The sequence below is a fragment of the Caretta caretta genome, chromosome 18 (genome assembly GCF_965140235.1).
Source record: "Caretta caretta isolate rCarCar2 chromosome 18, rCarCar1.hap1, whole genome shotgun sequence".
Classification (NCBI taxonomy): domain Eukaryota; kingdom Metazoa; phylum Chordata; order Testudines; family Cheloniidae; genus Caretta; species Caretta caretta.
This window is the reverse complement of record NC_134223.1, coordinates 16,309,029-16,331,113: the sequence shown is the minus strand read 5'-3', so window position 1 is coordinate 16,331,113 and position 22,085 is coordinate 16,309,029. Positions and strand designations below refer to the sequence as shown.

Below are 22,085 nucleotides of genomic sequence, written 5' to 3'. Positions count from 1 at the left end.
TAAAATTCTCCTCTCACCCCTAGAAGTGGGGTAAGGAGGAAGGTAGCTTGGTGATGGAGGCTTATGTTGCTGCCACCCATGTTGTCCCATTGTTTGGATAAATAGACACTTTCTGGGCTGTCAGTCCAACCCCTTTCACCAGCCCTAAATTCCTGCTGCCCCAGTGATGTATGGAAAAACAAACAGGACCTGATGCTGTTAAGTGTTTTATTTCTAGGCACAGACAGGTCTTTTCAGTACAGTTCCTCTTGCTTATTTTCTTTAAAATGTGCACATTTTCAACAAGTCGTATGAAAAAATAATCCAAGATCAACAACCTCTCTCTGCTTGGATGAATATGCCAGGTACATACAACCAGCTCAGCTTAGCCTCTTGGTCTGAATGTCTACAATGCTTCTGTTGATAATGTGGTGGTGGTGAGAAATCTGGAAGACACCTGTCTCTCTTAAGGCCATAGAGTAATACTTGGCCAGCTTTCAGTGGCCTTCCAATCACCTCGCTTGCTTTTTCTCCCCCCTCTGCCTATCTAGAAAAGTATAATTTTCTGGGGATCAGCATCGTAGGACAGAGCAACGACCGAGGAGATGGTGGCATTTACATAGGCTCTATCATGAAAGGAGGAGCGGTGGCAGCAGATGGCCGAATTGAACCAGGAGACATGCTTCTACAGGTTGGTCCATGCCCCCAAAATTATGCCACTTGCTGAAATATTACTGGTTTCAGCTTGGCCTTTCCACCAGCTTTCCTCGTTCCAGAACCCGTGAGCGAAATTCACTCTTGTGCAAAGAAGTTTTAGCTTGCACAAGGCCTACCTACTACATAAGTTTCCAAATATTTGCCATTTAACTTGAGTTCCCCCTGCTGGCTGGCTGACCAACTCTACAGCAATGACGTATCTCTTCAGTTTCTCCACTAAATGAAAACAGTTAAGACGAATTTAAGATGGGCTTCACTCATAGTGCTTGACAATGCCCTATTCATTGCCATTGGCATGGGACAGGCTAACACTAGCCTAATAAAATGGCCTTTTCCCTTTAGTGACAACCTCTGATCATCATTGTCTTTTTGTGGCATGTTCCAGGTGAACGAGGTCAACTTTGAGAACATGAGCAATGATGACGCAGTGCGGGTTTTACGGGAAATAGTCTCCAAGCCTGGGTGAGTGTGTCACCAGATCCCTGTTTTCCCCCGTCTCCCGAAATTTAGTGCTGGGCAAAGCTCAAGAAGTTCAGTAGTTCAATCTGGATAAGCACCGAGAGTATGGATGCTTATCCTGATTATCTGAACCACTTGGAATAGGTTAGCCCCTGGCTGCTAGTATACCAGCTAAAACCAACACAGGCTGGTAGCTGTCTTGCTGATTCATTCCCTATGGGGTTCCTAGGGCAAAAACCTCCTCTAAATGTGATTGTTCTATCTGGCCATCCTTGGGGAGGAACAAATCCGTTCACCACAATAGAATATCGTTCTCCCGGTTCTACAGGGAAAGGTAACTGAGTCATCCATATTTATTTTCTTTATTTTCAGACCTATCAGCCTAACGGTGGCCAAATGCTGGGATCCCACACCTAGGAGTTATTTTACTATCCCCAGGGGTAAGTGAGCAGCCAGTATAGCAGTGCTAAGTTGCAAGGTTTTCAAAATGCATGGCACAAAGACCTCAAGGGTCAAGGCATTTCCAGCTACCCTGTTATCTTAGGAAGTTGTTTTTTTTCACAACCCTTTGCAAACAGATCAGAATATCTAGTTCTAAGTTGGGGGTGGGGGACACAGGACTTCATTCTTTCTTGGATTCAGTTAGCTTTGGGTCTGGACTCTGGGTCAGGTTTCACAGTATAATATGAGAAGACTCCTGCCACAATCACAGGAAACTGATCATCTTGGATCTACCCCTCCAAATCGAACCCAACCGTCCCTGCTTAGTGTCCTGGATGAAGGCAAAAGTCCCTGACTGTTCCTTCTGGTCCCCCCCATTAGTGATCATCTTAGCCCTGTGCATGTGAATAACAATGACCCCAAGATACTGACAGTGTCCAAATAATTGTCTCCTACCCACCCCCTCAACTGAATCCTGCTGAGGTGGATTCTGCCAGAAATCTGATTTGTTTGTTTCTTTTTGTTTGTTTGCTATTCCAGCTGAACCAGTGAGGCCAATTGACCCTGCAGCATGGATCTCTCATACCACAGCCATGACGGGAGCATACCCCCGTTACGGTATGAGCCCCTCCATGAGCACCATCACATCTACCAGCTCCTCACTAACAAGCTCAATTCACGATTCGGAAAGTAAGTCGCACTGCGGCCAGCACAGGGCAGGTGTCTTCTGCTCAGGGCCGGCAGTGTAGAGCTGCACAAAAAGCAAAGCAAGACACAAACACACACAACAACCGCAAGAAAACATTTTAATTTTTAATTTTAACGTGTGGGGAGCATAAAACTTTCCAAAGGTTAACACAGGGATGCCACAGCGTAGGAGGAGCAAGGTTTTGCACTTAGATTTTGCACTATATGTTAGAAGAGTTTCCCCACGTCTTCCAATAAAATGGAGGGGCAGAGCTCCATCCTAATGTATCAGTCCCTTGCAGAGCCAGAAGCCGTTTCCCCCAGGTGGATAACCTTGCGGATCAAGAAGTAGGGCATTATGTTTGGAAACTTTCTATTTGCTTTCAAAACAGCCTTCACAGTGTTTTTAATATGGTTTAATTGGGTTGCCATTTCTTTTTTGGAACTTTATTAAATTTAAAAAACCAAACCAAACCAAAAGCTGGTGACTTTTGTCCTGCAAGAGGAAATGAAGGGTCAGATTTTCTCTGCCACTGATCTGGTCTGTTATGGCAGTTCCTAAGTTCTCCTATCAACCTAGTGAGAAAGTTGTTATGGTTTCTTATCTTGGAAATTTTAGAACTGAAGAAACAAGTCTTTCCTTGTTCTCTAGTGTGAGTGCAGGGCACAATGCAGCATCTGATGTAAAAACACATGGCACTAAGGCAAGACAAATACATACAGCAGGTGGCTGTTCAGGTCCTCACCACAGAGGTCCCAATTTAGGAAAGCATCCCTATTCGAGACTGCACTTAAGCATGTGCTGAAGGGACTTAAGCTAGTCTGTTAAGTGCGGCCCTAAATAGGGATGGACTTAAGCACCATGCTTAAGTTTGTTTTCCTGAAAGAAGAATAAAGAGACCAGAAACTAAACACATTCTGCAGGACTGGTTCACGATTTCTTCCAAAACATTGCCATCTAGCGTCCCACTTTGAGCTGCTGATTCTAGCTGGTCCTGTTGATGCTCAAAAGGCAATCAATGCATTGACCAACTAAACTAAGCACACTGGACACACTTTCCTATTGCCCTGCGAACAGCAAAATTAAACAGCACTTTTGCCTCAATCAGGATCAAATTCTTGTCTCGTTCTTACTCATAAAGTGGCAAAGCCTCGGTATGTGTCCCCAAGCCTTTCTTCCCCCATTGATTCCTCCGAGGCAGGCAGGACAGCTACTGTACTTTGTTGGCTGGCATATTTTTTCAAAAGAAGAAGAAATAGGGAGGAGCAATGCAAACTGGATGCTTTTGGTGGCATAATAGCATATCCCTATTTAGAAAATTTGGGCCAAGATTTTCAAAAGTGACAAGCCATTTTGGGGTCTCAGTTTGCAATACTTTAAAGATGGCTAGTTTTCAGAGTGGTCCGCCCTTTCTAAAAATCAGGCCCTTTATGGTGCCTCAGCTTGAACATCCAAAAACTGAAATACCTCAAATGACTCGTCACTTCTGAAAGGGCTGGCTTATCTGAGTAGGTTAAAAGAGGGGGTGAGAATTGATGGATCTAGCTGTATTGCTTACACACACCTCCTTTAATCTCTTTGTTTTGCACTGAAAATATTCTCAGCTGCACAGGGTAATAAAAAAAAGAGATTGGCTCTGTTAACTAACCGTGACACTGCCAATTACAGTTCAGACATTCTTTCCACCTGAAGACTTGTTTTGCAATGAAATAATCTAAATTAGGAGCTCTAAGGAACTTTACACCTTGAAAAGTGTTTTTCTTTCCTACAGGTATTCTGTATGGAAAAACCCTTAATACAGAATGATAACCTTCTGTAGAATTTTTAACCCAATCTGTAGCAAGGTTATATAATTCCCCACAGATTCTGTAGGTTGCCTTAAAATTCCTGTAGGGAGGATCTCCTTCTCTGTTAAGTTTCAGAGTAGCAGCCATGTTAGTCTGTATCCGCAAAAAGAACAGGAGGACTTGTGGCACCGTAGAGACTAACAAATTTATTTGAGCATAAGCTTTTGTAAGCTACAGCTCACTTCATCAGATGTGCAAAAGCTTATGCTCAAACAAATTTGTTAGTCTCGAAGGTGCCAGAAGTACTCTCATTCTCTGTTAAGGTTCCAAATCAGCAGGATACCACTGAAGCCAGCTTGCATAACTCACAAGCTTAATGTTAAGCAAGCACTTAAGTACTTTGCTGAATTGGGGCCTAAAATCTATAGGTTGCTTAAAGTAATTTCTGTAACCCCTTAGAGAAACCCTATTGGTATAATTGCTAATATGTTATACTGGATTTTTCCATAGAGGCAAAACAACAAACATTATCATCATAATTAATAAAGTAGACCTTCATTGATCATTTAAAGACCTTTGGGTTAATGATCAATGACAGAATCTTTCCTGGACAAATGTTTGGCTGAAGTATTAAATTCCTAAAGTTGTCTGTGCATTGGTGGTGCCTTTATATTTAAAAGTACCAGCAGGTCCTGCCAGACCATGTAGCTGCTCACTCGCTCACTCTCTGATTTCATAAGTAGACAGCAGCTAGAATTACAGCCTCACCTTGAAACTCTGAAAGGGGAGTGACCTCTTTTGTAGGTCTTGTCTCTGCATCTCCTTAGACAGTAGGCGGCACCAGCAAAAGAGGGGGAAATATTATCAGCAGTCAAAGGCAAGCGAACCACTTACCCCACCATGGCTTTATCTTGAGATGCATTTTTTTCAGTCTTATAAATACTAAAGATTACTGGAGTCTAATGTCTGCTGATTGCTGTCAAACAATGAGAGTCTGTTACTCTGTTTACATTCCTCTTGAAACATTAATGTATCGGGTGCCTTGCCGCACAGTACAGCGATTTGGAAATGAGGAATGCGGACACCCTCTTTGTCATGCTTCTGAAATGAAGGTTGCTTGGGAGTGAAACCAGTTTTCTGCAGTTAGCTTTTCATTTCTTGTGGCGTGGGGCGTTCCCTTTTCCTAACACGAGCAGGAGAAAAAACTTGAAATTAGAACAAAATGGCTCAGTTTCCACATCTGAGAAGTGGTTATCCTGACACACGTCAGAGGTGTGTCTGGAGGCTTCGTTCATTCACATTTCCCATGCTCTCTGCGTAGGTGCTAGAACTGGGGGCTGCCACACTCACTGGCTTGAAGCGGTTTCCATCACACGCAGGGTTTACAGTTTGGTTCAGTGGCTCTCAGCACCCACCCCTGGCTCTTTGGGATCCTCAGATGGCAGTGCGATAGGAGGGTAACGTTTTATTTCAAACAAGGCCAACAGGACTAGCAGCGAGGTTGGTAACAAACTGCACTGCCATTTATTTATTTCTGTCTCCTTCACTTGGAGCCAATCTGATGCACAGGAGGGGCAGCACACCCAGATCTCAAGAGTGGGTCAGGAGGAAGAGAGGATCTCACCCATTAACCTCTCAGTCACGGCAGAAACGGAGAGACCGCACGCCTCTCAACCCAAAATGGAATAAACAAAGAGCTTAAATACAAACAGGGCTTTCCAGCCTTGCACTTCCCCGTCCAAGAGCCTCCTAGAGTCTCTCAGGGTTATGTTGCTGATACTCACAGCAAATATAAACATCAGTTTTACTGTTTTGGCTGTAAATGTGGAAGCAGCCAGTTAATGGAGCAGCATTAGCTGAGTGCAAGTCTGTGTCGGGGTTCCTTCTTTTGAGTACTGTGGTATGTCTCCTGGTTTACTCTGTTTATATAATGGGGCTGGGATAACGTAAACGGGTTGAGAGACTTTTTTTTTTTCCTTGCAGCCCACCCCCTTTGCCCTCTTTCCTGTTCTTAACATCGGACGTATTGGGGCAGCCAGTGTTACATCAACATTTGTGACTAAAGCACCTGAGATTGGGGAGGGGAGCTCAGATGAAACCCACAAAGCACCAGGGCTTGGGTTTCTTTTTTGTTTTTTTGGTCGGTTTCGTTATCTCTTTGTTTCTTCAGGCTTTTTCTCTCAAACACAGGACTCCTCAGGGACCTGACTACTCAACTGCTGTTAAATCAGACTTTTTCACACCAGATAGATGCAGTTTTTCATATTAATTATTATTGAAAAAGGTACCTTGTTCTAGAATAATTTTCAGCTCATTCCATGGCAACAATCTCTTGCATTAGCCTCTGATTTTCTCTTTTGGGCCAGCTGCCTTCAGCCAGGACAAGCGCCAATGCTGGTTTATCTATCAAAGGCAGAGCATCTTTCCCCCCTCCATTTTCAGAAGAGGAGCTTGCTTATGGCCCGTCCGGGTCTTCTGAGATCACCCTAGAGACCTTTATGTGTAAAACTACTCCAGTTTTCTACAGGACTAGCCCCTGAGCATTGCAAAGTCCTTCCTGGCAGCTGTTGTGTTTCGGAGTCTGATCCAAAACCCATTGAAATCAATGGGAGTTTTTTTCCATTGACTTGAATGGGGTTTGATCAAGCCCTCAGACCATTACTGTGAAATACCGTCTTGCTTTTTGAAAAGGGGTATCCTGCCCAAAGCTACTTATTCCTTCTGCGTGGGCCTGTCTCTTCAGTAAATATTGTACACACATGCATTAGAATGAAGGTGCGAAATAAAGATGGCATGAGGTATGGTACAACTGCATTGTCCTGGTGTGTGTGTGTGTGTATATATATATACCCTTCTTATCAGTAATCTCTAAGAGTGGAGGGGTGAAACTGAGAGGTAAAGGTACCACTCAGAACCAATCTAAAGCAATGGGCTAATGCAGTGATGCTCAGACTAGGGCTCGGAAGCGGCAAGTGGCTCTTTAGTGTGTCTCTCTTTGCTGCACGTGATATTAAAACATGGTGTGGTTTAATTATTAACCAATCAGATGCTTTTACTGTGGTGTTCACCAAGTGTAGAACACTTGGTCAGTCATTTTGCTGTGAGAATATTTCTACAGAATCCTTGCAGCAAAATGACTAATTTACACACACACACACACACACTCTCTCTCTCTCTCTCTCTCTCTCGAGTGTGAGTGTAAGTAAATGAAACAATACATTGTGGCTCCTTTGGGGAACGTTGATCGCTAATTTGGCTCCTGAACCACTGGGATCTGAGTATCACTGGGTTAATGCATCTGATTCAAAAGATTGTCGGCATTTCTGCCTGTTCTAATGCTCGTGTATTCACAACCCCACTCAGTCATGTTGTCGGGTCAAGGGTTACTTGAGGAAGTCCAGTCCTGAGATGGATACATTTTCTTTGCTAAAAGAAAAGGAGTACTTGTGGCACCTTAGAGACTAACCAATTTATTTGAGCATGAGCTTTCGTGAGCTACAGCTCACTTCATCAGATGTTTACCGTGGAAACTGCAGCAGACTTTATATACACACAGAGAATATGAACTTTGCTGTAACTGAGAGTTTTCAGATTTGGACGGCCACCTGCAAACTACAGCCTACTGATCCAGCATCCTTCTGCTTCCAGTGGCTTCAAAAAGCATAATACTGATTTGGAGACAGGCCATATGAAAATCAAGTTTATTGCTCCCTGCCTATTTAAATTAGATATTCTTTTTTAAAAAAGTTGCTTTTTGTCACTAACCAAACTAACTTAAAGCAAAAGCAAATCTCAGTGTTGCTCCGATGGCATGAGAGTTTAGAAGCCTTGTGTGTGTATATGGCATGTGATGGTATATTTCAAGTGTGTAGATGTGCATGTATCAAGCTCAATGGTTTGAGTTTTCACTGTGTCGTACTTGTGCCTTTTACCAAAAATGTGAGGGTGGCTGACGCAAAGTGAAATTGGTTCCGTTGCTCTCCTAGAAAAGTGAGGGGGCTCATGACTTGCTATGTTTCTGTTAGAGATGAGCCTGAGCTACATGATGGATATGAATTCTCCTGAGCTGGGAGGATGGGAGGCAGGATTAACACAATGAGTATGGTGGGCAGCCCATTAAAAATACATTACCAGTTGTGAAGTTGGGAATTGGATCCAGAGTTGGATGGCGTTTGGGGTTCACACCTGTCTCGCAGATCATAGTAACGAGAGAGATTGGAAGGAAGGGCCCTAGGAGTTGCTGGGTGAGGTAACCAAGGAGAATACCCCTCCCATATGAGGGACGGGGGCCAGGCTTAACCCTGCCCAGCCAGCACAGAAGATCTGGCAGGCACTTACTGTTGGGTTTTATTATTGAAATGGATCAGCAAAACAAATCACTCTTGTTTCTAGCTGAACACTCAGGTCAGGGGAGTTGTGCACGAGATGGGGTGGTCAAATGAGAAAAGCAGCAACGGCTGATCAGTGCTGACACATCTAGAATTGGCTTTTCCAAATACTCTGCAAGAGAGGTGCATGGAGCGTGGGGGAGGGGGTATATGTGTTCTCATTGGGTTTCGTTACTTTCCCTGGTTTGTAAGGCTGCGTACCACTAAAGTCATTTTCAAGGCGTCCACCAGCCCAGGGCTTGTTACTGATACAGGCTGTCTTCTAGTTTGCCGATTCACTTCACTCCTCCCTTTCATGCCTGCACTGTGCCCATTGACATGAGCTGCAGGTGCATTGATAGCAGAATAGACTTACCCTCTTCTTTCCCTGGCAGGTGCCACCATTCATAGTGACTAACCCAAAGGTCTAGGTAGAAGCAAAACGTGCTTGTTCCTAACATTGTCTGTTTTATGACCACCACGTGACCTATCGTGGGTTGAATGTGGAAGGAGTGTTGCCTGAAGTCCCTCTGGGAGCGCTGCACATTACATGGGAAATTGCTGATGATTGGATCAGCCTCAGGAGCTCCCCCTAGGGAAACGGGCCGGGAGCGACTTGTAGCTGGCTAGAGAACCCAACACCTGCAGGGTGCCTGCAGCTCAGTGACTAAACCGTTCATGCCAAGCAGCATCTTTACAGAACTGGTGTGAATACTGCACCTTGGTGCTACTGCTGAGGGCAAGATGGGGGAATCCTGTGACTCTGTCTTGCCTCTGCTTTGGAAAGCTGTGTCTTGAAAGGCGCAATCCAAACGGTGAGCTGAAACGAAGTGACTCTCTCTGTGGAGGTGGCTGAGCTCCGAGAAGCATCTAACCTCTCTTCCTTTCAGAATTGGAAGAATCTCCCTTGACTGTGAAGAGTGACATGGCTACTATTGTCAAGGTTATGCAGTTACCTGACTCAGGCCTGGAAATCCGGGACAGAATGTGGTTAAAAATTACCATCTCCAATGCAGTGATAGGTAAGCGGGTCCCCCGACGGCTGCGCAGATCACCCAGTGGCTTGTTAGAAACCATCTTTGGGAGCTGCCTTTTAGAGCCGTGGTGACTTTTTTTTTTTTTCTTGTGTGTTTCTGTGAAAGAATCTAGTTGTGAAAAGGAAGAATGAATGGCTCGAGTTTGAACTAGTGTGGGCTAGGACTGTGCAAGCTTCCCTCACCCATTGTCCCACTGCACCTGAACCCTTATGGATAATACCACTGCTGCTCCCATCCTGTGCCTGTCAGGATAGCAGCGTCCCCGCTGCTCCAAAGCTGCACGTTCACACAGCTCGGCCAAGGCATCTCGGTCCAGGATAGCAGCGCCCCCTGCTGCTCCAAACCTGCACGTTCACACAGCTCGGCCAAGGCATCTCAGTCATGACCTGAACCACCCCAGCTATTTCCCTCTTGAACGGAAACTGCCAAGTGACCCAGATGGTGTTTTCATGCTGCATGCAAATATGTACTGAGTTCTAAACAACCTACGTGACTTTTACTTGTTACCTAAACAGGACACTAGACAGCCTGGAGTCTGCACCCCTCCTGGCCCCCCATATCTGTTGAAAACCTGTCACTGTCTGTATAAACACTGTGTCATTTCAGATTGTCTTAATTCCTTCTCATATGCACCATGTAAAAAAAAAAAATCCATGGGTTTTTTTTGTTTTTTTGTTTTGTTTTTTTTTTAAGCATTTAAATGAGTAGGTGTTCCACCTGGATGCAGGATTATTCTTCACTTCCTGGTTTAAACTGATGGCTGGTGGTGGTTAGCGCTGTTAGACAGGTGCTCCATCCCACCCCAGAGGTGGATGCATTTCAGTGACGGGCCTGATGAAAGGTGCTGTGAAAATATGATATTCTGAAGCTTTCTGGGGCAGGGCCTGACCTGTATCTTTTTTTGATAGTGCCTGGCACAACGATGCTCTGAGCTGGCTGAGGCCTATAGGCCCAAATGCATTGTGATAGATAATGATAGGAGTTTGAACGTTGTCTTGCCGGCTAAAAGTAACATTGGGATGTTTCTCTTTCTCCATTCCCCACTCCCATTGCAGGGGCAGATGTGGTCGACTGGCTTTACACGCACGTGGAGGGCTTCAAGGACAGACGAGAGGCTAGAAAATACGCCAGCAGCATGTTAAAACACGGCTACCTCAGGCACACTGTGAACAAAATCACCTTCTCAGAGCAGTGCTATTACGTCTTCGGGGACCTCTGCAGCAGTAAGTTCCTCGACCGTGAAGGGCAAAGCTGCGCATGTGCTCTATGCCAGCTCCTCTGTTCTGGCAGGAAGCGCAGGACAACCTCCTGTGGGATCTCACAAGCGTGGCGATTTCCACACACGAGCCTGCCCCCCACCAGAGTTACATGATCGTGAGCCAATATTTTCCTCTAGGAGAAGCAACTGAGTTATCTTGTCAGAAGTTGGGAATGGGCGACAGGGGATGGATCGCTTGATGATTCCCTGTTCTGTTCATTCCCTCTGGGGCACCTGGCATCGGCCACTGTCGGAAGACAGGATACCGGGCTAGATGGACCTTTGGTCTGACCCAGTATGGCCGTTCTTATGTTCTTATCTGGGTTGGAAGGATGGCCTAGTGAAATAGGACACTGGACTGGGACTCAGGAAATCTGGGTTCCAATCCTGACTGTCACACGCCTGCCTGTCCTCGGGCCTCAGTTTCTCATCTGTAAAATGGGGCTAGGATTACCCTGCCTTACGGGGATGCTGTGAGGGGTTCAAATGCTATGGCGATGCAGACTGTGTAAGTATGATCTGAAATTGAATAATGATTTCATGCCCCGACACAAGCGTGATCAGCAGAGGCATTCCGTCTGGCCCTCCTTTCATGTAAATGGGAATAGGCTGCCAGGGCATTCTCCGCTGACCCCTCTTGCTCTGGAATTCATTCTTCAGGTCATTTTGGGGGCCCCCATCGTGGTAGTGCGTTAGCACCTCTATTTCAGCAATGGCTGTACCCTCACAACTTCCCTCGGCGGTCAGGACCGATCCCCCTTGTACAGAAAGGGCTCTGAAGCACAGAGGGGATCGAAGCTACATCTGCACTCGGAGCTCGGGGTGCGGCCTGAGGAGAGCTAGCGCTAATAATAGGAGCGTGGCCGCCATAGTGTTCGAGCAGTGGGAGCAGCAGCCCAGGCTAGCTGCCCTGAGCATGTCCCCCACACCCAAGGGCCTAAGCCGGTTTATTGTCGGGGCGGCTGGCCTGAGCTGTCCATGCTGCCACAGCTTCACTACTCGTTTTAGCACACTCGCTCAGCGTGAACTAGTGCAAGTGTGAGTACGCACGCTGGGAATCACAGCCCTGGCTGGACTTGCCCAAAGTCACACGGGGAGTCTGAAGCAGAGTCAGGCATTGAGCCCTGATCTCCTGAGTCCCAGTCTAGTGTCTTAAGCACAAGGCCACCATCCTTCCACAGTCCACCAGAGACTGGCTTCGTTAACCTTTTGGTTCTGCTGCAAGGCCCGTCTCCCCACTGAGACGCTGCCTGTAAAAAGAATGTCTTTGTGGGCGGATAGGCAAATGATAGAAGGTTTGGGGCATCGAATCAGATCAGTGCATGTGTTTTTGCACTCCCAATTGCACACGCCTGCTTGAGAATACCCGTCCCTCCATATTCAATATTCAGGCCCACTTCACCCTGGGTAATAGTTGGATTGAACAGCTGAGGTTAAGTCCCAGGTAAACCCATTAGCTGTCGTTCTATAGGGTGATGATAGTACGTGAGTATCAGGTGCTAGGGAATTGTACTGTCCTCACCTTTTCTTTCTCCCTCCAGATATGGCTGCCTTGAACCTTAACAACGGTTCTAGCGGAGCCTCTGATCAGGACACTCTTGCTCCCCTTCCACATCCTGCTGCACCTTGGCCATTGGGTCAGGGTTACCCCTACCAGTACCCACTCCCCCCTCCATGCTTCCCACCAGCATACCAGGACCCAGGCTTCAGCTACGGAAGTGGCAGCGCGGGTAGCCAGCAAAGTGAAGGTAAGCCTGTGAGTGGAACACACACTGTCCCAGCTCCCGTTATCCCTGGCCGTTTGCTTGAGTTTCCCTAGTCCTGTCTGTGCTCCCCTTCCCCGTGGTTTGGATGCTCCATGCATGGGATTTGCTGCAACTGTGCTGAATCAAATCTCTCTTTGCAGACTCAAGGGAGAGGAGGGCCGGCCTTTCAGCACCGGAGTGAAAGTGCCCGTTACATTTTAATTGAGCCAGCATGATATTCCATCTGGGTAGTTCGCTAGAGCTCAGCACACAGAGCAAGAACCAAGGGGGAACTAGTTACAGGGCTGTCTGTCATGTCCAATGTGGCATAGGTACCCCACAGCATTACATACTACGTAGCACTTACAAATCCCTAATTAATCCAGCGTTAATGACCCAGTCCTCACTCTGGGAAAGAGCTACATAGATAGCAGCTTGCCGACTAATCAAAAGGCAACAATGAGACCCTGAGAGGTGAAGAGCCTGGTTTTCACAGGTGCGAGTCGCCGAGTTCAGTGGAGTGCTCAATGTCCATGAAAATCAGGCCGTTAGTGGTTTGCTTGAAGCCATGTGCCAGAACTGAGTGTCAGGGACAGAAGTGGGCTTCCAAACTACATGCTCCTGGCTTCCACTTCCGTCCTGAGTGCAGAAGGCCATTCACCTCCTCTCGTGTGAAATAAGCAAAAAGAGTGCTGTCTGGAGCAGCCAGCCAAAGGGACTGCAACCCCTAAACGCTGTTCCGCTGGGACCACAATTACTTTTGCTCTGATGCATGTTGCATGGGTTGCGTAAATGTACCACCTCCTTCCAGCCCTTGCTACGTCCTTCTTCTGAGCCAAGTAAAGAAAACATGATTCTGTGGTAGGACTGTCCAGTGGGCGGTCCCCTGCAATTTCTGAAATTCACTGCTTCCAGTGTGAATATCCCTCTTGGAAACGCTGCCCATAACCAAAAGGCAAGGCTCAGAAGGAGGCTCCAAGCTTGGGCGTGAATTACGTTACCAAGATAAACATCCAGTAATTTGCACGCAGCGCCTCCAGACTTAACCCAACCTGCTTCGTTTTGCAAACCCAGGCTGGGAATCCCATGAGAAGAACTCTCTGGTGAGACGGCCAGCACTTGCCCTTCCCACCTCAGCTGAAAACAAATGTGTGGGGAAGGGGAACCAAAAAAATTCAGATCTTTAGGAAAAAAATCCACATCAGGTCTGTTCCGCCACTGGGGCGGGGGGACACTGATTTTTCCTAATGTGGTTCACCAGTCACTGTGAACAACAGAACATTAGCTCTTTGCTGCTGGAATAGGAAAGGTCCAGTCTTTTTATCTATGCATCCTGGGTTACCAGCTAGGAGAGTTTCATTAAAGGCAACGGGAGGGTTTCATTTTGAAGGGTTCAGCACTTTTTTCTCCCTTGTTCTACTTTTGGAAACTACACTGCTGTGTTGTTTCTTGTTTTGTAACTGTGTTATTCCCTTGTTTTGTTCTGAGCACGCATTAGACTGAAGGATTCAGAAAGGAATGGCTGACACTAGGGGATTGGTAAGCTTCAAACGCCTCCATAATAACAACAAATTCATAGCATGATCATTTAGACTCTTGTGATCCAAATGTTTAGCTGTTCCCCTCCCCCCCTTTTATTTTATTTTCAATTGTCAGGGGCACTTTGCCTGTCCCAGCGCATCCTGTTGTAATACTGTGGCATTAGTGGAGTGAGCAATCTGACCGCAGAGCGGGACAACAGCTACCGGGGAATGACGTCCGAATTCTCCCTGCCAACGTGCAGACTTCCAAATGGTGCCCGCCCCTGAGCGCCTTTGGTCAGCCTTTTGACTTTTTTCCTTCTGCATCCTGTTTTTATTAGTCCAATAAGCTGCTTCTGGAGGTGTCCACCAATTCTCTCCTGTTATACGCCTGGTGGAAGGCCTGTGGGTGCCAGCCATGCACCTTAGTTGTTGGGGGGTGCTGGACCAGGCAGCTGGATCTAGTCACACTGGGCATTCGGAAAGCTGATGTGACTGATGGAAGCGTAAAGTGAGCAGCCACTGAGGGTGTAGCAATAACTCAGCTATTCAAAATGAGAGAGTGGCTCTGGCAGGTTGGTCGTGACCCCCAGACAGAAAAGGGGATATCCCAGGATTTCAGTGGCCGGGGAGCCCGAGGGTGTCTGTGCAGATCTGGTGAGTGTCCATGTCATACAATTGGTACCTCGTTGGTAGTCGTCAGAGCGGCCAAGGATCCTAGATTTTGTTCTCCTCTCCTGGATTTGTGGTGAGGTGTACTGGAAGGGCAATAAGAGGAAGCTTGCCCTGCTGTTGCCCGAATCTTACTGTTCTGGGGAGGACACAGCTCTTAGTAAATAGAGGGCTTAGTTCTCCAAAGCTGTCAGTTCAGCTCCTTTCACCTGCACCAAACTGAATGCGCTCCTACCTTCAGAAGTGACTGTGCTGACGGGGTAAGTGAGCCCCTGTTCTGGGGCCTGATCTCGAATAGCAGCTCCCACAGAGACCTTTACTTTGACATACACGCCAGCTTTAATCTCAGAACGTTACTACAGACTCGGCATTGCATGCCCAGCATAGAGCTAGAACGTGGGAGGAGAATGTCAAGGGGCCAGTTTTGTGCCATCAGGTTTTAAACTGATCTCTCCATCCATGGGAATTCCTGCTTGAAAACTGATGCTATTGTCCTGGGACACGTTAGGGGAAAAGGAGACTTCTCTAGTGCTTCAAAGATTGCCACAATGTGGGGACTTCCTGCTGGGGAACAAAGGCCCACTGCACTGGAGTTTCTTCCTATCAAGGTGCTTCTTGATTTTGCAAAGCAGTTGCCAAAGAGCCCTGCCTTAAGATTTGTGTTTGGGTGGTGATGGGCACAGCGCCATTCGCTCGAGGATGAATTATAATCAGTGCCTTGTAAGAATTCTCTGTGTCGCTCTGGCGTCGATCCTGCCTGGAGTGTGGGCTGGAACAGTCATCTTATTAATTCCCAATTATGCTCTGGTACATGGCGGGGGTGGGGTTTATTGGCTCATTAGGAGATGTTTGATAATGAAACTCAGCATTTATGTAACGCTTTGTTTTCAAAGGGCTTAGCTAACCAATCCTTACAACACCCCTGGGAGGTAGGGGAGTAAATGTTATAACCTCCATTCATAGATGGAGAAACTGAAGCCCAGAACAGTCAAGTGTCTTGCCTAAAGCAAACAGGGGAATTGGTGGAAATTAGGAATAGAACTCACCAGTTGCAGCCTCCTAGTCCTGAGTTCAAACCCCTCGTCCACACTGCGTCTTGGGTATTCCACGTTCTGCTTTGGTCCTCAAGCCCTCTGCGTTCTGCAGGAGACTATGAGATCTCTACTGCACACACCAGGCCTGGCTAGTTTTCTTTCCTCCATCTCTTTTGTTTTGCCTTTTCTCAATATAATCTCATCAGCAGAAGGAGAGCCGCGACTAGCAATAGGAGCACCTGTGATTCTCTTTCCCTCTCTTCCGTTGCATTAACCATCAATGCTGTGATGACTTGAGTGGAGTAGCAAGCACTCGTTCAAATTCAGAAACTGGCCCATGGTTACGAGGCGGTGGAGTTTGTTCGTGAATGGAGCCTCAAACTCTAAGGGCTTTGGTTTAAGCAGAGCAATTAGTTCCTTGTCGAATGATGGCTTGGAAAGTTCGGATTTTTATTTTTTTTAAGAGAGAGATTTTACTTGGAAATATCTACCTAAGTATCCTTCCATGCTCATCCTTATGATATCTGAGCACTTCCTGCAGCTGTTCACGCTGGGCCTGACCCAAAACCCAGTGAAGTCAGTCGCTCACACTCTCATGTACTACTTGCACACAACCTCTAAGGCATTATTTTCAGCCTCTGTTGGGAACATCTTCTAGACTCAGCATGTGCATGATACATGGCAATCTACGTGTAACAACTCTACACACCGGCTTTTGAAGGACACTACAACCACAAAGCACCTCCGAGATGGGCTTTGTAGGAGTCTGCCTTTGGATCAGGTCCTAATGCCATGGAAGCCAACAGAACGACTTCCATTGACTTCACTGGATTTGGAGCAGGCCCGTCCTTTGAATCTGCTTTGTTTACCAAAGGCTGATGCCGGAAAGAGCAGATGAGTTTTGTTCTGAAGAAGCGGTTTCGTGGTAGAATAACCCATTCCTGTGCCAGGGTTCCTGGCATCCACACATTGAGTCAATCATAGTGTTAGAAGAAACCTATTTTGTGTTTAAAAACAGAACCCGTGCCCCCCCCCCCCATCCCTCCGTTTTCTCCCCTTTTTGTCTTTTCCCTCTCCTTTGCTTGGCCAGTGGGAAGGCATGGAAGCAGAGGGGCTTCAGGCTGTAGTTCTAGGCTAGCTAATGCTTTCCCCATGCTGGCTCCGGAGGGTGGATTGGATCGATGTGCATCTTTGCATGCCGCAGCCTCCTCAGCTTTGTTCTAGCAGGTGTCGTCGCCAAATTCTGGAGTCCTCCATAGCCTGTTGTGCTTGACGCGGGCCGGAGTTGGTCATGGTCATTGTTGCCACTGTGGGTTTGATGCCGGGGGGATTTCAGGACGTGTTGATGAAAGAGGAGGGGAGGAAACATGACTGACTGACCCTCCCGTTCTGTTCCTGTTGCTCGCTGTCCACAGGAAGCAAGAGCAGCGGCTCTAACCGGAGCAACAGTGAGAACAGCCGGAGGGCACTGGGCAGGGAGAAGGACCGCAAGTCAGCCGGAAGCGGCAGTGAATCCGACCACACCGCCCGCAGCGGGGGCGGAGCCAGCGTAGTGCGCCGCGAACGGCCCGTCAGCCAGCTCAGCCACGTCTCTGCCACCCACAGCGAGAGAAGCCACCACAGCCACCATTCGTACGGGCCTCCGGGGGTCCCACCCCTCTACAACCTGCCAAAGCTAGGCTCCAAAGTCTACGGGACGAGTGGACCCCCCGGGGGACCGCCCGTGAGAGAACTGAGTTCCGTTCCTCCAGAGCTGACGGGGAGCCGGCAGTCCTTCCAGAAGGCGATGGGCAACCCTTGCGAATTCTTTGTTGACATCATGTGAGAGGAAGTGCCTTCAGACTCTGTTTTGGGGGGAGGGGCGGGAGGGGCTTGTTTTCATTGATGTTGGGGTTGGGTTTTTTTGGGGGGGGGGTCGGGGTCCTTGCCGAACACTTTAAGAAAGAAAGCTTGGCTGTATTGCATGTAACACCTTCCTGAATCTCAGTCGTGTGTTGCAAAACAAAAAAAATCCCCTGGGATTCTTAAATATCAGCAAATCGATGGCATCTTTTCTTTCCTCCTCTTTTTTTTCCCTTTCTCCTCATGTTGTTTTTTTAATGTGATTGACTGGTGTATATTCAGCCTGACGAGCTTTGGTAATTGTGGCACCTACTTTCAGTGCAATTAGTGTGTCGTCTTGACTGATTCAAGGCTTTTTTATTTCATATGACTTCTAAGTTTCCAGTGATGCATTATTAGCACCTTTATCTCTCTCTCTCTCTCTTTCTCTGTCTTACCAGAAACACTGGCTACTATGATTGATTTCCTTGTCATACGTCTGGTAAATAGCAAAATACAACACAAGCAGCCCTGACGCCTGAAAGTTTGTGGGCAGTATGTAAGAGGGGAAATTCCCAGCAGGAGGCAAAGATCTGATTCGATGTAGAACCCTTCTTTCCTCTGCTGAGTAAGGAGTAGAATTGTCTTTCATTTTGACATCATCCTATCACAACCGTGACACCCCTGATGATGAGGCATGTCCATTTTTGTCTGGTCATAACGTGCACTTAATTGCTGTTGGAAAGGTTGTTCCTGCAGCAGTGGGACAGTTGCCACTCTCTGGTTATTCAAGGCATAGATGCAGCTTCCCCTGATTAAAGAGGGGATTCTCATCCTATTCCTGCCCACATCAGTGGCTTTGCTGGTAATTCTGGCCGCTCTTTTTCCTCTCGGTTGCTGAATAAGATCTTCCTGGCATCACCCTTCCCAGCTTCACCTCTGCTGTGAATCAGAATCCTGGGGTTGGCCCTGCAGTGTTACCAAGTGGGCATGTTCTGAATGCAGACAGGGCTAGGTAAGGGAAATGCTTTTATGGACAGCTCAGAAATGCTAAAACCGATTCATCTTTCTACCTGACACACAGTGAAAACTGTGTTAAGGGTCCCACTTCCAACCAGCAGCTTTTTCTTAAGCATCCGCTGTCGTACATCTCCAAGGATTTCAGTCCTATGTTGTTGGCCCTTCAGTTAAAATCCACCTTTATTAGTAGTCAGCTCTTCCTGATGAATTTGAGGATGGGTGCTTAAATCACGCTTCACTGTGTAGAAAAGATTTACCCCCAATATGACGGTCCCTCCGGCTATATTTCTTGCATTGTTGTTGGTTTCAGTGCCTAGCAGGCATGCAGAAGAGATGTATAGCTGAATACTGCTGGGATTTCATGTTCCCTTGTAATCCTACTGCAGCACTGACTTCCCAAGCAGCGTGCTTATCATGTCACGCACCCTGGGGTGGCTACCACAGCTTTTTCTTTTACTTAGTGGAATTAGAAAAAGACAAAGGGTAAAATTTGCAAAAGTAGCAAAATGACTTAGGATCGTAGGGCTCCTTTTCAAAAGCGACTTAAGCACAGAGCAACCTGAAAGTCAGTGGGTCTTAGGGCGTGTCTAAATGAAGAGTTAGTGCACAGCAAGCTGGGGCGTAAAGCTGCAGCATTCCAGGGCGTCACATACCAACGGTCCATGTGGAGCTTGCTGCTGTACCCACAAGGTTCCCTAGAATACACTGACATAACGGCTGTTTGAAACAACCATTCATTTCACCAGTGCACACTAGGGTACTCTTAATGCACAGTGGCAGGATCCACATGGGCAGTTAGTGTGCTGGAGCACTGTAGATTTTACACCCCACCATGCTACACACCAACTCCCTGTTTAAGCCCCTAAATCCCTTTTGCCTAACCCACCCATTGGCTAGCCTCGCCCAGCTGTGTTTCTTTATGATTCAGCTGGAATCCCAGCCTAAACTGGCTAAGTAGCAGAGTTGCTGGTAACCAATATAAAATTGCACGATCCTTTTAGAACCTGGAGTTGTTCGCAACGTTTTTTTCATTTTTCACCTAGGCATGATGCAAATACTAATTACATTCAGAGATCTTTTTTTAAAGCAATCAAAGAAATCATCCCTTACTTTTGCTGTAGCTCAAGGAGGCCCTATTTTAAAAAAAAAAAAAAAGTCTTTGATTTTACTGACAATCTCTGGTGGTTCTGCTTTTAAACCAGTTTTTTACTTCTCTGCTCTTTTTTTTTTTTTTTTTTTTTCTGGCTCACTTTATCTTAAAGCAAAAGTTACGGGATCAGGGGAAAAGATGGTAGTGTTAATCTGTTAGGGTATACAGAAGGGGGAGTGATTATAGGCTGGGCTTTCACCCAAGGAGGCTGAAGTGTTTTGTTTCCTTGTATGTCTTTTCAAGAGTTGCAGTTACACACTTGCTGTATTTTTCTTTTTGTTGTTGTGGTAAGTGCTATTGGCAGAAAAACTGCTCTATGTCGTGTTGCCCTTTGCTGCTGTGTTGAAATGATTGTGTTATGTATTTCCGTGTGCATGGGTGACTCTGGACTCAGGCTGACACAGTCCCGATTATAGGTGTGGGAAGGTGCTCATCTGCTGAAGGAAGCAGGCTGCCAAGTCTGGCTTTGACTGTGAGTTAGAAATTAACTTGGTTCTATCCGAACTGGCTTCAGCTGAAATCAAGCTCCCACTTAGGGCAAAGCACGTGCTGCTCTGTGTGCGATGGCAGGTTATTAAACAATGAACGGTATTTCGAATCTTCTATTCCCTGAAGAGCCATAGGAGAATCTAAATGCCCATTCTATGAACAGTGCAATACATCATGATTGCAGTATAATACTTAGGGCTTGATTCCCCTCTCCCTTCCCCTGGAGGAATGTACAGTAACTCCACTGAAGGGAGATGCCAGGCTGAGTGAGTGGGGAACCAGGAGCAAAATGTTTGTCACTTATTCATGAGTGGATGGAGGGAGATCTCCAAAATCCTGCCGATGCCTTTAAATATGTCCAAGTTTATCTGTGCAGCCTGGGGGCGTTTGGGCCTAATTTTGCAAGCATATACTGCCAGGTGGAGTGCTTCCTCCAGAGAGACGTGCCCTTGACGTCAACGAGGCAGTTGTAAGTGCTACGCCAGGTGGCGAATAGTTGACGGATCAGGCCCTTAAAGAGCATGTCGTTTCTTAGTAGAGCCCAGGTTAGTTTGCTCCTTTTAAGGTCGGGGAGCTGGCAGTGGTCTGGCTCTAGAATGTATCTTGACCTGTCCTCCTCCCACTGCAAAGAAAAGTGATGGGCTTGCTGTTAATAGGCACATGAAGGGGGTGATGCTGAACGGGTTCAAATGACAAGCTGGTCTCATAACAGGAGCCTTAAATAGTATTTGAATTGGGGGGGAAGGGGGGAGTTAACACAATCTGCCTGTGCTCTGCAGCTGGACTTGCACTATTATTTATTCATTCCTGTCAACAGCAACTAATAAGAACAAATAGGTGTGTTTTATGGATTAGAGATTACGTATGTGCCAAGGCTTTGGGATGATGCCTCCTACTGGAATGTGAGGGTAATGCACCCACCTAATGTATTAACCCAACTCTCTAAAGAGTAAGATTTTGGTGAATGGTTTATGAGCATCTTAAAGGCACTGCTGATGTCTTTGACCTCCTGTTAACACATTTGCTTTTCAGAGGTAATAGTCCCTGGACACTTTATCCAAAGGTATATTGGATGGCAAACGATGCACAGGCGCTGACTTTTTTGATATTTTTGTTGGTTTTTTTGTCAAATTGACAGTCCCATCTTGAGACTGACAGCTGATGAGTTGATGTAATTGTTTTTGTTTTGCATTTAACTGGATTGTAATAAGATTGACTTTAAAAAAAATCATTCTAATCAGTGATTAGAAATACATGTAAAGAATTTATGTACAGTAGAGGGGGGAAAAACGTTAAATGATTTTAAATAATGAAAACCCAGACTATCACCTATTCTAGAATTGGTTCTACTCCGAGAGTGACCTTTTACTAGCATGGACTGCACTGTTCCTGTTAAATGTCTATTGCATAATTGAATTCTTTTTTGTAGATATTGTATTAAAACCCAAGTGTCTGTATAGTTAATATATAGCTGCTTATGTGTAAATGCTATTTTAAACACTAAAAAAGCTTTTAATTTTATGTGACAACTGCACCCAGTGTCTTCCCTTTATTGATGAGGATCCTTTGGACTTCAGTAGCACTTGCTATCCGGGGATCTCGAGGCATGCATTATGTCTGACAGTTCCTCCCTGAGAGAGGTAAGTATTCTGTCCAGTTGATAGGAGGATGTGAGGTCTGGAGATTAGAGCAGGGAACTGGGATTTAGAGTTGTATGGCCTATCATCATTTCTCCGGATGCTCAGATACTGACAAGGCACAGGCCCTGAGCTTGTCACCAATGCATTTGTGCAGAAAGCATGTTTGTCTCTTTAAAAGAGAGGCTAGATTAATTAGCCTATCTCCTCCCTCTCCCTGAGCCTACCTTTGGAAAGGCAGTAGACAGAGCATGTGCGGGCACA

General features: G+C 46.4%; 1 protein-coding gene across 6 annotated transcripts in view; it reads left to right on the top strand.

The window, feature by feature from the left end:
- Positions 1-21,705, top strand: part of DVL1 (dishevelled segment polarity protein 1) — a 175,661-nt gene extending 153,956 nt beyond the window's left edge. For 2 of the 6 annotated variants that reach the window (XM_048825160.2, XM_075121093.1), the window contains 8 exons: positions 531-670; positions 1,082-1,158; positions 1,528-1,595; positions 2,137-2,286; positions 9,329-9,460; positions 10,531-10,698; positions 12,275-12,481; positions 17,120-21,705. In XM_048825160.2, the coding sequence (XP_048681117.2) occupies positions 531-670; positions 1,082-1,158; positions 1,528-1,595; positions 2,137-2,286; positions 9,329-9,460; positions 10,531-10,698; positions 12,275-12,481; positions 17,120-17,529 (1,352 nt within the window). In that variant the 3' untranslated portion in view covers positions 17,530-21,705. Of the gene's footprint in view, positions 1-530; positions 671-1,081; positions 1,159-1,527; positions 1,596-2,136; positions 2,287-9,328; positions 9,461-10,530; positions 10,699-12,274; positions 12,482-12,639; positions 14,018-17,119 lie in introns of all 6 variants that reach the window. The other 4 variants (XR_012665431.1, XM_075121094.1, XM_075121095.1 and 1 more) reach the window with 4 other exon arrangements.
- Positions 21,706-22,085: the final 380 nt, after the last annotated feature.